Raw genomic sequence first — 15,399 nt, 5'->3', positions numbered from 1 at the left:
TACAAAGGGGAGGTGTGGGGGTTTGTAAATGAGATATGGGCATTAAGAAGGGCACATGATGAGATGAGTACTGGGTATTATACTATATGTCAGCAAACTGAATATAAATAAAATATTTTTTAAAGGCATAAATATTCCAAAAGAAGCAGAAAGCAACTTGGATATTCAGAGTCTATACAAGGAGAAGGAAGTTTAAAAGAAAACACACACACACACAAAGAATCATTACTGTCATCAAAGCTATGAGAATATGCAGCATGTATGAAGTAAGAATAGGGTACTATCAAATAGAAAATGAATTAGTAGACATTTTATACCCTAAAATAATCCAGAAAATGAAAGAAAAATAAAAAACAACTTCCTAAAACTAAAAGATATAATTATAGAAATTTAAAATTTAATAGAATGAAATAAGGAGGAGAGGGAGGAAAAACAAGATATAGAAAGGTAAAAGAAATAGAATTAAAAAAAAGAGAAAGGATAATTATAACATTGATCCAGAAGATTCAATATTTCACAAACAACATTTAAGGGGAAAAAAAGAACATAGAAAATAAAGCGGAGGAAATCATAAAGTAAATAATTCAACATAGTTTTACAAAATTGAAAGGCACCAATAGGTAGTACCCAGCACAGTGCTGACAATGGATTCCACTAAGGCACACTATTGTGAAATTCAGAACAGTGAGGGAAAAAAAAGAAGATCCTGGAAGCATCCAGAATGAAAAGAAAAGAAAAGAAAAAAAAGAAAAGAAAAGAAAAGAAAAGAAAAGAAAAGAGAAGAAAGAAAAGAAAGAAAAAGAGAGAAAGCCTACATAGAAGGATCCAGAATCAGAATGGCTTTAGACTTTCTAACTGCAACACTAGAAACTAGATGTCAAAGGAGCAAAACATTTAAGTTGAGGAACAATGTTAATTAACCTAGAACTCTACACCCAAATGACCAATTTATTAGATTTGAGAGTATGAAGATATTTTCAAACTCATAAGATCTCAAAAACGCTACATATGTATACCTACTCAGAAACTTATTGAGAAGTTATCTCTACCAAAATCAGGGGGAAAAACATCTATAAAGAGGAAGAAGTAGAATCCAGGAAACAGTAGAACTCAAGAGGGAAACAAATGGAATGCCCAGGGATATTGGTGAAGGGAGAAAACATAATCACAGCTGTTGCCCAGGAAATCAACTCATATTATAGCAGATCAGAAGCTATAGGAAAAAACAACAACAACAAACCCCTCAAAACACCAAACAAAAAAACCAAAAAGCTGTAGGAGAAATGTATTCACAAAAATAAATCAACAGAACACTTACCTACTATTCATAATAATGTGAATAGTTAATTTTTATTTAGCCACAATTGTAATCTAATTACATTGAGAATCTGGGGAACAAAATGAATGAGGGAGACGCTGAGTGACACAAGCCAAACTTTGATTTTCCAGAGTAGAAAGTCAATATATAATGCCTATAAATGAAAAACCAAAACTAACCCTAAATATGTTATTTAAAAAAACAAAGGAAATAGCCAAAACGATACAAAGAAGTTGCTTCTGGGAAAGGAAAATGGCTTAGGGTGAGGTAGACAGTGTGCCGCCATTCAATAAAATTAATATAGAACTGTTGAGCTATGTGCCTATGTTATCTTGATTTAGAAAAAAAAATAAATTGTAGTAAAAATAATAGGCACTCATAATATTGAAAGATAAATTGGATTACGGATTAATAATTTTTTGATTTTAAGATAATAAAACATTTGTGTAAGCAGTGTCAAGCTTTGGCCCAGTTGAAAGGAAATAAACACGAACTTCCTGAAAAAGTAAATAAAGAGAAATGTTTCTTAATCTTCTATTAGAGTAGTGATGTTCATTTGTTTGCATTTTTTTTTTTTTTTTAATAACAGCCCAGCCTTACTGGCTGAGTACTGCCTTTTCTGCGGAAGGAAAAGTTATTCCAAACTGAGAGCTAAAGTCAAAGAGCTGCAGCCCCAAGCCTGCTGTTTTCAATTAGCATGCCAGTCCCAATGGCATGTCCGGCAGACGGTGTTTTATTAGGGGTTGGTCATCTCCTCCTCTGAGCCACGTGAACAGCCTGCGGTTCTACATGCTTCCCTTGACCTTCCGGTCCCTCTGGAGTAGTGTGACCGCTGGAAGCTGAAACCACAGCTGTCTGTCACTTGACTCCCAAAGCTCAATCTTCTCTGCTCTTTCCCCTGGGGACAGAGGGAAGGCAAGTTGATGGAAAGAAAGTCTCTTCCTTGAAATGAAATAGTGCCTCTTGCTTGAGCTGTTTGAGAACTGGAATGAATGAGTGGTTCCTGGCGCAGGTGTAGAAGGTGGTCCCTGTGCATGTTCAGCAGAGGTCAAGTGGGAGACTTTGCTCCTCTCAGCCAGGAATCCCCTTCCGGCTGGAAGAGAGAGGTTCTTTATGGTTTCAGAGGAGGGCAAGGATATGTAAAGCCTTGGGCACATAAAACCCTGAGGAAGAGTGAGTGGACCTGGAATTTAACCTAAAGAAGAGAGGGTTGAGGGTGATTTAAAATGGATCTCTGGAGCAGGAAATGTCATTATATTAGGAATGAGGGCCAGATGTTCTCAATCTCATCAGAGCACAGAGCAGGGAGAAAGAATGAGCTTACAGAATAAGGCATAACTTCATGACAGTTGTTAAACACTGGAATGGAGTGTCCATCGAGTTTGTGGAATTCTCCATAAAAATAAGATGTTGATCTAACATGAGCATTTATGTGTAGTTTTGCCTAAAGCAGAAAGTATTAAGGAAATGGTACCTTGGGAGACTGTCCTGAGCATTCTTCATTTCAGATAAATAAGGTACCCCCATTCTTAGCCGCCCCAGGACCTCATGGCTGTAAGGACCTGACTGAATAATACAGTTAAGTTTTCTTCTTTTCTCTCCTCTGTTCTCTTTACATTTCTCCACATGTTTGTAAACATATTAATTACAGTGATAACAGAACAGTTCTGCAAGTATACTTTTTCATTAGTGGATTTATTCTATTTTGGTGTTAGAGAAAAAAAATTATCAACTAATATAAATGTATCTTCATACCTTAGTTCGTGAGATGGGCTGAAATTCTGTTTTTTTGGCACTTAGAAGATACTCAACCAGTTGAGAGCTGATAGGGAGTATTTTATAAGCTTGAGTGAAAATTTTTCTTTTATTTTTTTTCCAGCTTGATTGAGATGTGATGGATAAACAAAATAGAAGATATATAAAGTGTAACATCACGGTGATTAAAAGAGTATGTGTTGATAATGCATCCATTACCTCATATTTTTATCTATCTATTGTCTATCTATCTATCTATCTATCTATCTATCTATCTATCTATCATCTATCTAATGTGTGAACACTGAAGCTCTACTCTTTTAGCAAATTTTAATTATGTAATATATATATATTTACAAAATATATTTAATTATATATTTAATTATGTTACCAACTGTAGTCACCATGTTTTATACTGGATTCTCAGACCTCATCTAATAGCTGAACTTTTATCAACTTTTGTTATCTCTTGTATCTTTGATGAAAGCTTTCTAACAAGTATGAGCTGATATCTCACTGTAGTTTTGATGTACATTTCCCTGATGATTAGTGATGTTGAACACTTTTTCATGTACCTATTAGCCATCTATATGCCTTCTTAGGAAAAATGTCTATACAATTCCTCTGTCCATTTTTTAATCAGATCTTTTTTTCTTTTTGTTGTTGAGTTATAGGAGTTCTTTACATATTTTGGGTATCAACCCCTTATTGGCTAAATGATTTGCAAATATTTTCTCTCATTCAGTAGGTTGCCTTTCCCTTTTTGTTGATAGTTTCCTTTGTTATTCAGAAGCTTTTCCTTTTATTTTTAAAAATAAGTTAACAGTAAGATCTAAATGCATTTTTTAATTCTTCCATTTGCTCTAATACCTCTCGGATAAGTAATTTTACATGCAGGTCCCATAAAATGGAAATACCCACAGGACCTATGTGTCATCTCATAGAAATTTTAACAAGCAGCCAGTAATGGATTGGTCACTATAAGCTGTAGTTAAAATAAATAGTTTTCAATTTATATTTCCTATGCTCCAAACTAAACTAACATTTTAATTAGTAAAATGACCATGAAAAGGAGGCTGATGGCTAATTACTACTGATTACTCCACTGTTAGCTGATTAATGAGTTCAGTTAGTAGCCATGCATTTTGATCAGTTTAAACTCACCTGAGTATCTCTTAATCAACTAAATTGTACAGGTGTGTCTAATAATCTGGCATAATTTTCATGAAGTTTTAATATTACTTGAAAAAAAATGTTATTCAAAGGAAAGCAAAGTCTACAGATATGTGTAAGTTGTATATAACCAACCGTCTTTTCCTCATGGCTAAAGCTTCTTATCAGCATCCTATTTTTCTTGGTGCTCATCCTTTACATGGTTGCACCAACACGGAATAACCGCATTTACTTACCAAATAATTTTTTTTTATTAACTTTTATTGGTGTTCAATTTACCAACATACAGAAAAACACCCAGTGCTCAACCCGTCAAGTGTCCACCTCAGTGCCCGTCACCCATTCCCCTCCAACACCCGCCCTCCTCCCCTTCCACCACCCCTAGTTCATTTCCCCGAGTTAGGAGTCTTTATGTTCTGTCTCCCTTCCTGATATTTCCCAACATTTCTTTTCCCTTCCTTTATATTCCCTTTCACTATTATTCATATTCCCCAAATGAATGAGAACATACACTGTTTGTCCTTCTCCGATTGACTTATTTCACTCAGCATAATACCCTCCAGTTCCATCCACGTTGAAGCAAATGGTGGGTATTTGTCGTTTCTAATTGCTGAGTAATATTCCATTGTACACATAAACCACATCTTCTTTATCCATTCATCTTTCGATGGACACTGAGGCTCCTTCCACAGTTTGGCTATTGTGGCCATTGCTGATAGAAACATCGGGGTGCAGGTGTCCTGACGTTTCATTGCATCTGAATCTTTGGGGTAAATCCCCAACAGTGCAATTGCTGGGTCGTAGGGCAGGTCTATTTTTAACTCTTTGAGGAACCTCCACACAGTTTTCCAGAGTGGCTGCACCAGTTCACATTCCCACCAACAGTGTAAGAGGGTTCCCTTTTCTCTGCATCCTCTCCAACATTTGTTGTTTCCTGCCTTGTTAATTTTCCCCATTCTCACTGGTGTGAGGTGGTATCTCATTGTGGTTTTGATGTGTATTTCCCTGATGGCAAGTGATGCAGAGCATTTTCTCATGTGCTTGTTGGCCATGTCCATGTCTTCCTCTGTGAGATTTCTCTTCATGTCTTTTGCCCATTTCATGATTGGATTGTTTGTTTCTTTGGTGTTGAGTTTAATAAGTTCTTTATAGATTTGGGAAACTAGCCCTTTATCTGATATGTCATTTGCAAATATCTTCTCCCATTCTGTAGGTTGTCTTTTAGTTTTGTTGACTGTATCCTTTGCTGTGCAAAAGCTTCTTATCTTGATGAAGTCCCAATAGTTCATTTTTGCTTTTGTTTCTTTTGCCTTTGTGGATGTATCTTGCAAGAAGTTACTGTGGCTGAGTTCAAAAAGGGTGTTGCCTGTGTTCTCCTCTAGGATTTTGATGGAATCTTGTCTCACATTTAGATCTCTCATCCATTTTGAGTTTATCTTTGTGTATGGTGAAAGAGAGTGGTCCAGTTTCATTCTTCTGCATGTGGATGTCCAATTTTCCCAGCACCATTTATTGAAGAGACTGTCTTTCTTCCAATGGATAGTCTTTCTTCCTTTATCAAATATTAGATGACCGTACATTTCAGGGTCCACTTCTGGGTTCTCTATTCTGTTCCATTGATCTATGTGTCTGTTTTTGTGCCAGTACCACACTGTCTTGATGACCACAGCTTTGTAGTACAACCTGAAATCTGGCATTGTGATGCCCCCAGCTATGGTTTGCTTTTTTAAAATTCCCCTGGCTATTCGGGGTCTTTTCTGATTCCACACAAATCTTAAAATAATTTGTTCTAACTCTCTGAAGAAAGTCCATGGTATTTTGATAGGGATTGCATTAAACATGTAAATTGCCCTGGGTAACATTGACATTTTTACAATATTAATTCTGCCAATCCATGAGCATGGAATATTTTTCCATCTCTTTGTGTCTTCCTCAATTTCTTTCAGAAGTGTTCTATAGTTTTTAGGGTATAGATCTTTTACCTCTTTGGTTAGGTTTATTCCTAGGTATCTTATGCTTTTGGGTGCAATTGTAAATGGGATTGACTCCTTAATTTCTCTTTCTTCAGTCTCATTGTTAGTGTATAGAAATGCCATTGATTTCTGGGCATTGATTTTGTATCCTGCCACACTACCAAATTGCTGTATGAGTTCTAGCAATCTTGGGATGGAGGCTTTGGGTTTTCTATGTAGAGTATCATGTCATCGGCGAAGAGGGAGAGTTTGACTTCTTCTTTGCCAATTTGAATGCCTTTAATGTCTTTTTGTTGTCTGATTGCTGAGGCGAGGACTTCCAGAACTATGTTGAACAGCAGTGGTGAGAGTGGACATCCCTGTCTTGTTCCTGATCTTAGGGGAAAGGCTCCCAGTGCTTCCCCATTGAGAATGATATTTGCTGTGGGCTTTTTGTAAATGGCTTTTAAGATGTCGAGGAAAGTTCCCTCTATCCCAACACTCTGAAGGGTTTTGATCAGGAATGGATGCTGTATTTTGTCAAATGCTTTCTCTGCATCTAATGAGAGTATCATATGGTTCTTGGCTTACCAAATAATTTTTAAAAATAAATAGGCAAGCAAAATTACTGTAAATAGAAGTGTCTTGAAATCTATTTTATCTTTCCTTCTGTTTATGACAAGATTGAATTTAAAGCTATCTCATAAAATGACTGGCTCTCCTGCTGGCTAGCAGGCAGTAAAAGGGATAAAGAGATGGGTTTAGAGGAAAGACTGTGAAAAGCTAATACCACAGTATTTGTGTCATAGGACCCCTAACATTAACATTTTTTTTTTAAATTCATCACACGTTTACTTCATTTTTTAGCTTGACCTTCTAGTAAATCTTTAGCTTCATTGATTTTGGCTGCTATATAAGGAGATCCTCCCTTGTCTGGGTGATTTAAAAGCATAATTCGTCGATGAGCATCTCTTATTTTTCCTTTATTGGCAGTAGGGCTTACGCCTAGTATTAGTGCTGCTTCTCTTTTTGTCATTTTGGGTTCAAATCCACCTCTATAATAGCCACCACTGAAGGCAGATTTTGGTAGACTCTGAAAAACTTGTTTTACTTGAATCATGGATGCTGATAACTTGTTACTCACAGTATCAGAAACTGTACTGCACCCAAATACATGACAGTCTGAGAAGCCAGGACAAAAAAATATGGCACCTTGAGAACTCCTTTAAAGCATTACCAAAGTACTGCTTTGGTGCTTTTGGTGCTACAAAATGGATTCAAATACTTTGTGTGCTTTAATTGATAATTGTATTCCCATAAATTTAATATATATTAATTATATATGTAAATTACATATATTAATATATAGTTTAAGATATAATTTTAAATATATAATTCAAATATAAATATATATAATATAAATTATATATATGTATATATATAATTCTCTTTTTAGCAGGCTGCTAATAATCCAAAGCAAGAATGATCATTATTTTGGCACCAGTAGATATATTTGCCTTTATACTTGTCAAGGTAAAGAGTAACAAGACCAAACTTGAAGTAACTGTTTCTATTCAGAGTGACAATAATTCCACTATATTAGTGGATTTAATATTTGTATTCTAAAATAACTGTCTTTTTATGGATCCTACTGTAGAAGATATAGTATATCAGAGAACTATGTCAAAGGAAAAAAAATTGGTTATTTGATGATAGTGAAGATAGTTGCAGTAGATCTGAGGGAGGACAGATAAAGGAAAGAAGATGACTCCAAAGTTCCTGGCTTGAGAGACTGGGATAGACAGTGTCCCTGAATGCAGCCCAAATCTGGACTGGAAAGTCAGTGTGAGGGAAAAGCAATGAGTTTTAACTATTGAGTTGTAGATAATAACATAGCTACCTATCCCCCCTTCCAAAAAAAAAAAAAATCCCTTGAGAAGTACAAATTTAAGATTGACTGGGGCTAAGAAGAGAACATTCAGGTTAGAAATTTAGGGATCACCAGAGAAATACAGGGTGTGAAAGCATGAGATTGGAGGAGAAGCTTTCTGAGCTTCTGAACACATGCATTAGGAAGTTGGGAAAATATAAGTAGATTGTTAGGAAACAAGAGGCAGAGGTGAGAGAAACAGAAAAGATAAGAAAGTGTAGGAATGTTGAAGCTTTATTTCGGCAATGTTTTACATATTTTTATGCCTATGTTACTCTCTACTAAAACTTTTCCTTAAAATTATCATGTAAAGAAGATTGGACAAAAATACATGCTATATAATAATACAAATTGATAAAGACATATAAAGTTTTATAGAAATTATTATATTCCTTCCCTGAAAACATTATGGAAAAAATGCAAGATTAAAGAGGTCTAAACTACCTGAAATATCTGTGATTGACCCATATGAAATCAGAACTCATAGTAGTTGGGCTCTTAGCAATTGGACTCTGAAAGAGCCTAAATTAGTTTTTGTGTTTTTTTCATGAGAAATATAGGTAAAAATAGAAACAGAATTACTTGTGAATTTTTATCAAATCTGTGATTTTTATCAGAAGTTTCCACTGGCTTAGCTTCAATTCAAGAGGAAAATAATTCTTTGACAAACTTGATTCTCTCAGACAATATTTTGGCCTAACACTTTTCTCTTTCTCTTTAAACCATTAACTATTTACTTCCTATGTTTCCCAGGTAGGTATACCTTTGTGACTTTTCATTTTACTTAAAAAACTGCACATGACAATGTTCAATCATTGGTCACTATTTGAAATAAGTTGGAGCTGTTTTTAGACAAATAGAACCAGGAAAAATTCCATTATAAGAAGTGAAAGAGGATGAAATTTTTCCTTGAGTATAATTTAGCAATTCATACTAGTTGGCTTTTAAACCATTTGACAATTCAGAGGTGAATTTTTGGCTGACCAGACTCAGTTATGTTCTGATGGGAACCATGTGCTTCTCAGTAGTTTCTAAGACTTTTGACCCTAAAATCAGTTAAGTTTTGATTTTTGTGAGGTTCTGTTTTTCTTGGAATTGAAATATGAATCCATATTTGCCTGTTTTCAAGATTTTTCTGGATGTATTTTATGGTATTAAAATAAAAGACTTATATATGGAATTACCACATATTTTTCTATAACCTAATATGTTTCACTAATCCCCAGATAGCTTCAAAATATTTTAAGTCAGCATTTGGATTTTTCCCATGATTCATGCATAATCCTATGAATGGCCTCATTTAGTGACACCTCCATTGAGGGACAATGATGTGCTCAGAATTTCAGGGCATTTGGGGGAATTAGATTCAACTCTTGATTATTTGGGAATTGATTAATGCTCACTTGTGGAGCAAACACTGAGATGACTCATTTATGAACTATAATTTCTATAAATTATAAAAAAAGGTTTACATTTTGGAGGGCATTTTCTTTCTGAAAGTAAAAGTAACCAATAGAAGATTCAATGGATGAATCTAGAAGAAACTAGATGTATATAAAATAGCCGCTTTTCTCTTTACACTCTCTTTTCAGGAAAAGGTGTCTTGTGGTCCAGGACTGCTTGCACCTGTGTATATAAGTTTATCTAATTCTGAGGGGCACTGTTAGGAAGCCCACTTACCCACACATTTAAGCCATATACTACTTCATCAGCTTTATCATGAATTATTTTGTTCTCCATCTGTCTTGCTCTTTTGTCCTACTTTGCAGTTGGATTATGAACCAAGCAGAGTAAAGTGCTGTTCTTCATTGAGCCCCTCAAATCCTCGCACTTCACTCCTGGCCAATAGCCTATCATTCATGCTTTTTATACAACAAATATTTATGAAACCTTAGCTACATGCTGGGCACTATACTAGATGCTGGTGACGGTGAAAGGGTAGGCTCAGTTCCTGCTCTCATGGACTTGCATCAAACTTGTGAATGAATTACAGGATCAGCACCAAAACCAGGCAAGGGCTACCATGCTGTGAAGCTGGAGAAATTAGGTAAGAAAGGGAAGAGACCGCAAACTCTGATTCTGCTAAACTCAGCTTCTATTCCAATAATCAGCAAAGGATAGATCTGTTAAAATGTAAACAGTTCAGTAAAAGCTTTTAGACATTTTTTATGAAAGAATTTGAACTATAGTATCTTTGAACTAAATTTGTACCACTTATAGTATCTTTGAACTAAATTTGTACCATTTTTTCACTTTTAAATGATGTATGCAGAATAGAATATTTGCTCCCAAATGTTGAATATGCCCTAAATAATGTTTGAATTAAATCCATTTGGCTACTTTTGCTTTAATTGTAATTTGGTTTTGCACATTCTTCTTCCCTCTTGTTTCCATTATTCCAGTGATAGGGAGTTGACAGTTCTTTGCTTATTTCTTAGTCTTTTCACTATGTACTTAATAACTGACCACATTGTGAATCTATACGTCATTTACAAGTCAATCTCCAAAGTGGTTTTCCCTTTCTTGAACAGTCTTACAAAACTCAGGAAAAAAAGTTAAAGGAGAATGGATGAATCCTAAAACTTTCCTGATAGTAGGCATAGAACTGCACAAAAAGAGTATATTTGGAGAATATACTATTAACTCAGCCTGGGAAAATGTGTGGAGACATTTCCAAAAACTAGCCAGTGTTTCTTCCACCTGGAACCCACATCATCATTTTGCCTGAGACCCAGCCTATTCCAAATTCCTCTTTCACTCTCAGTCTACTTCCAGGCCAAGGTCTACCCAGGCTAAGTCTGTCACCCCTATAACAAGCTGGATAACATCAATGTACTAGGATGGATTTTTGCTTTCTCAAAAATACTCTGTTCCAAGAAATATAATGCCATTTTATTAATTTTGAACAGTAAATGTATGCACTGTTCATAGAATATGCCAAAATAGTTTAAAAATGACACTATGGAAAATCATTAGCCAAACTCTTTGCAACTTTTAAAGATAGAATTTAAATACAGTCTCAGACACTCTCCTAAAAACAATCTTTATCTGTTTCTGACTGTGACTGATTTTGACTCTGCTAGGAAAATCTCAGGGTGGAAATTTCCTGAGCTGACAGTAGGTCATGCTAATTTGAGCCACCACTCTTGGGAGGTGGCAGGAGTTAAAGAATGTAACTGGATTTATTTCTCATTAGTTATATACCCATTAAAGTATTGAAGAGTCACTTTCTAATTTCCCAGTTTTAGAAATATTGGATCATTTTTTCCATTCAGTTTCTCATAGGATGGGAGCAAAAGATACCTAAAACAAAGCTTCAACTCATTTGCAGCATGTTTAAAAAAAGATTTCCCCCAAGAGAAGAAAGTTGTCTTTTTCTTTTAGTTTTTCCAATTATCTTTTCCATGGCACATGACTAGGATATCAAAAGCAGATATGTTGTACTCCATAAATGGATCTCTAACATTTAAGCCTAATTGAGATGCACACAGAATTTCATGGAAAGGGTGATTCATGTAGACCAAACCACAGACCATCTGTGCCTACCTTCCACCCCCCAATTTATCCTTTCTTAAGAAAAACTATTTCTTTGCTATTTATATTTTATTCACTACTCACATTAATAGACATCCTAAAACTTCAAACTTTGCTATGCAAGATGACAGCTTAACCCAGTCTTTGAGAGGAAGCCAGGAATTGAAGGCAAAGGGGACTTTGGCTCTTTTTAATAACTTCCATTCTTTTCTCAACTTTTAAAAAAGGAAGTTCTCTCTCGTGCTCCTTGCCTAGCATCACTTTTAGCTACTTTTTAAAATTTTATCTCTTGATATCAATTTTCTCTCAAATCCAAAGTGACTTTATAAATCCGGGATAGCTACTATAATGCTATATAACAAACCACTCAAAGGTTCAGCACGTTGTGACCCCACTAGTTTATTTTCCCTCTCATTGGTCTGTGGTTTGTCTGGAGGTGACTCTGCTAAGGGTGTAAGTTGACTGGGCTTGGTCCCAGGCTTCAGATTGGCTGCAAGTGGACTCCATATGTCACCATATATTACTAGGACTAGGAGTTATCTGAGCCATAGTCTCCTTACAGTGGTTTACAGGAGGCCAAGAAAGCAAGTGGAAGAGTGTGATGCTTATGAAGATTTTGGCTCGAGTTCTGTACCCACCGGCCAAAAATTCACATGTCCAACTTCAACATCAGTGGAGTGGGAAAATATACTCCACCCATTCACATGCACTGCCAAGCTCATGGCAGGTGGGGGAATTGAGAAAACTGATCAGCGCTTTTGCAATGACCGATGGGAAGGAACATAGTTCTCGTTGTTTCTTGACTCCACCTCCGGCCTGCTGTAACTTGCCTTTTATGTCATATTTCACAAAAGAGCATCATTATGGGAAAAAAATGTTTTATTTCCCTTAAGAAAATTGTTTGTATACATTTTATCAATCCTCTGTAATAATACCAATCAGAGATAAACACAGATTTCACAGCCAGATATACAAACATTCACTCAGACATTTGTCGTTTTCCCACATTCATTCAAACATAATTATGCTTCTCAAATCCCAGTATATCCTTAGATCTTATAATGACTTCCCTTTAGTCCATATACCCCACTATGTTTTAGGTAGAGTGAGGAATTAGACAAGTTGTGCAAACAAAACAAAACAACAACAAAACAGCTAAAAATTAGGAAATGAGAAAAAGAAAAACCTATAGAAATATGATGATGCTAAGAACATAGAGTGGATCAGCTCTGGTGAAACCCTCTGTGCAACTTTGTGGACTGAATAGACTGGAATCTGAAGTCAGCATCCAGTGAGCCCTAAGGAACATCACAATGAAGTGGATTCCCACCTTCATCCTAAACATGGAATGGTAAATGTGTAGGCAAAGCTGGTAATTATAGAGTCCCACTAACTAATCAGGACCCAGTGCTAGTAAAAAAAGCAATTATTTGACCCAATATGTATCCTGTGCCTGGAACAAAAATAAGTGCTTATAAGTATTCACCATTACTGTATTGTTGGTGATGCTGTATACCTGGTGCTGTGCCAAGTGTTGCAGATAGACTGTCAACATAACAGATATAGTTGCACTTATGCAATTGTCCAGTAAACTCAAAATTGATTTTTATAATGTCAACTTGACCTCTACACAATGAATTTGATTTAAGAACTATTTTTGTGAAAACTGCTCAATGGTTTTAGTTTCCTCGGTGTTCAGTTTGAATCAAGGACTGGAAAATCATTTTTACTTATAGGTTAATTAGTAGAGATGCATTTCCCCCAACAAAAGAGGAAGTTACCCTACTTTGCTCTTGACCAGTCAGTCGACATATGGAATACTATGTGAATACTGTATGGTTTATATCATCAAGTTCTAACATTTTAAGAAAACTACTGAAAAATTAGACCATGCACAGAAGAGGGCATCCAGGAGGATAAAATATCTAGAAATTAGTTTATATAAAGAAAAGCTGAAAGAACAAGTAGCTTTATCTTACACGAGAGAGGCACTAATTATGTTTTTAGTAAGTATTTCAAAGATTGCTGTGGTCAAGATATTATCTTTGTTATTACAGAGGTTAAAATTTGGGATAAAAACAGAACTAATTGCCTTTAGTATATATATAACTATACTTATTGATGTATTTAAACAAGAGAATAGTGGAATAGCTATCTATTCAGTATAAGATCTCTTTCCTGGAGATATTCGGGAAAGGTTGGATGGTATTCAGGATTATTTGCAAATTTAATATTGCAGGATACAATTCTATGTTACCAGTCTCCCAAAGAACTATACTTATATACTGGCCCACTATTTTATTAATTTATTTACTTTTTCATTCAACCAATATTATTTGAGAATCTAACACATATTGTATACAGACCTTGGTACCAGGGATAGAGCACAAACAAACTCCTTGCTCATATGAACCTTACTTTCTAATAAGTGAGACAGTTGACAGACTTGTAAGGAAGTAATTTCACATTGTGATAAGTTCTCTTAAGAAGGTAAATGTCTTTAAAATTGCTTGTTTCAAGAATGTCAAAACTGCATGTTCTGTTTGTGCCCTTCCTCCTATTCTAACTCCATTACTTTCAATCACCTTTCATTTCCATAATCATATCTAAATGTTTAAGTCATTATATGGATAGAGAGGGAGGAATATAAATATGCCCTAGACAGACCTGCGTTCATCCTAGGCTTGAGTATTCCCTGGTTATGTGATGTTAAGCAATTTACTTGGCCACTTTGACCCTCACTTTCCTATTTATAAAATGTGGGAAAGCAGAAGTATTACGGAAAGGATGAAATGAGATGCCACGTGGGATAGTTATCTTTGCTGCTTGTTCTTCATTTGCATCTCCCCTCCATGGCACCCCCCTGTGGTCTTTCATAGTTCCATTTCTCCCTTCCCCTGCCTAACTCTGTTGGGGATTAGGGCGATTCTCCAAAAACTGCATCCTGATTTCCCTTGTTGATTGGCCTCCACCAAAGTTCAACCAGTGGAAGCACTGACAGGAGGTTACAAGGTGCAGGGAGAGAGAAGCCAAAGTTATTTTTTCCCTTATGCTTCCAATTGGATCAGGCATATTCAGCACTAGTTACATACCACCAAGTCCAAAGCTTCCACCAAATGGTCCCCCTTTTTTTTTATATATAATGCTAGTTCTCTCTGGGCTCAAGGAACTTTTTGTCCTCCTTGAACTTTTGATCCTAGAAATGTATACTTTCCTGCTGATGTTAGTGCATGGGTGCTTCACTGTCCTTTCACCCTATGTATACATCCATAGGTAACCCTTTGTTGAAAATGTCTCCACTTAACCATCTGGGGACAATTTTGTTTTCTGTCAGGATTTTGATTGAACAGTACTGGACACCAGACATAGCTTCACAAGGTAAGTCCTTAATATGGTATTCTGAAATTGGTTTGTTAACATATTTAATGAAAACATAGTCTTCCTGGAGGAAAATGGCATACTGGTAATGGCATGTCATGAAATCATAATTACTCAGTGATGATGTGGGATGAAGAACCAGTTATCAAATGGCTGTTGATTTTGTTTTCTGTGACAGTAATGATAATTACAAAGAATATGGGGTATACCAGCTGTTTCTGACCATCCTGGGAGCTTAGAAAAACAAAAGATAAGTACAGGACTTAAATTTCAAACCCAAAAAACTAGTGGAGAGCTCAAAAGCTTCTGTGGTGACCTTAAAAAAAAATCCCTTCCCTTTAGTAACTATAGGGCAGCCA

The 15,399-nt window shown here is 35.8% G+C and overlaps 1 protein-coding gene across 1 annotated transcript; it reads right to left on the bottom strand.

Annotated features, from left to right (window-relative positions):
• Window positions 1-7,024: 7,024 nt before the first annotated feature.
• LOC121478055 (mitochondrial import inner membrane translocase subunit TIM14-like) lies at window positions 7,025-7,318 on the bottom strand. Its single transcript, XM_041732838.1, has one exon. The coding sequence runs from the start codon at window positions 7,316-7,318 to the stop codon at window positions 7,055-7,057; it is 264 nt and encodes an 87-aa protein (XP_041588772.1). The 3' UTR covers window positions 7,025-7,054.
• Window positions 7,319-15,399: the final 8,081 nt, after the last annotated feature.

The sequence above is a fragment of the Vulpes lagopus genome, chromosome 2 (genome assembly GCF_018345385.1).
Source record: "Vulpes lagopus strain Blue_001 chromosome 2, ASM1834538v1, whole genome shotgun sequence".
Lineage (NCBI taxonomy): Eukaryota > Metazoa > Chordata > Mammalia > Carnivora > Canidae > Vulpes > Vulpes lagopus.
The sequence above is the reverse complement of the archived record's forward strand: the minus strand, read 5'-3'. Positions and strand labels throughout refer to the sequence as shown.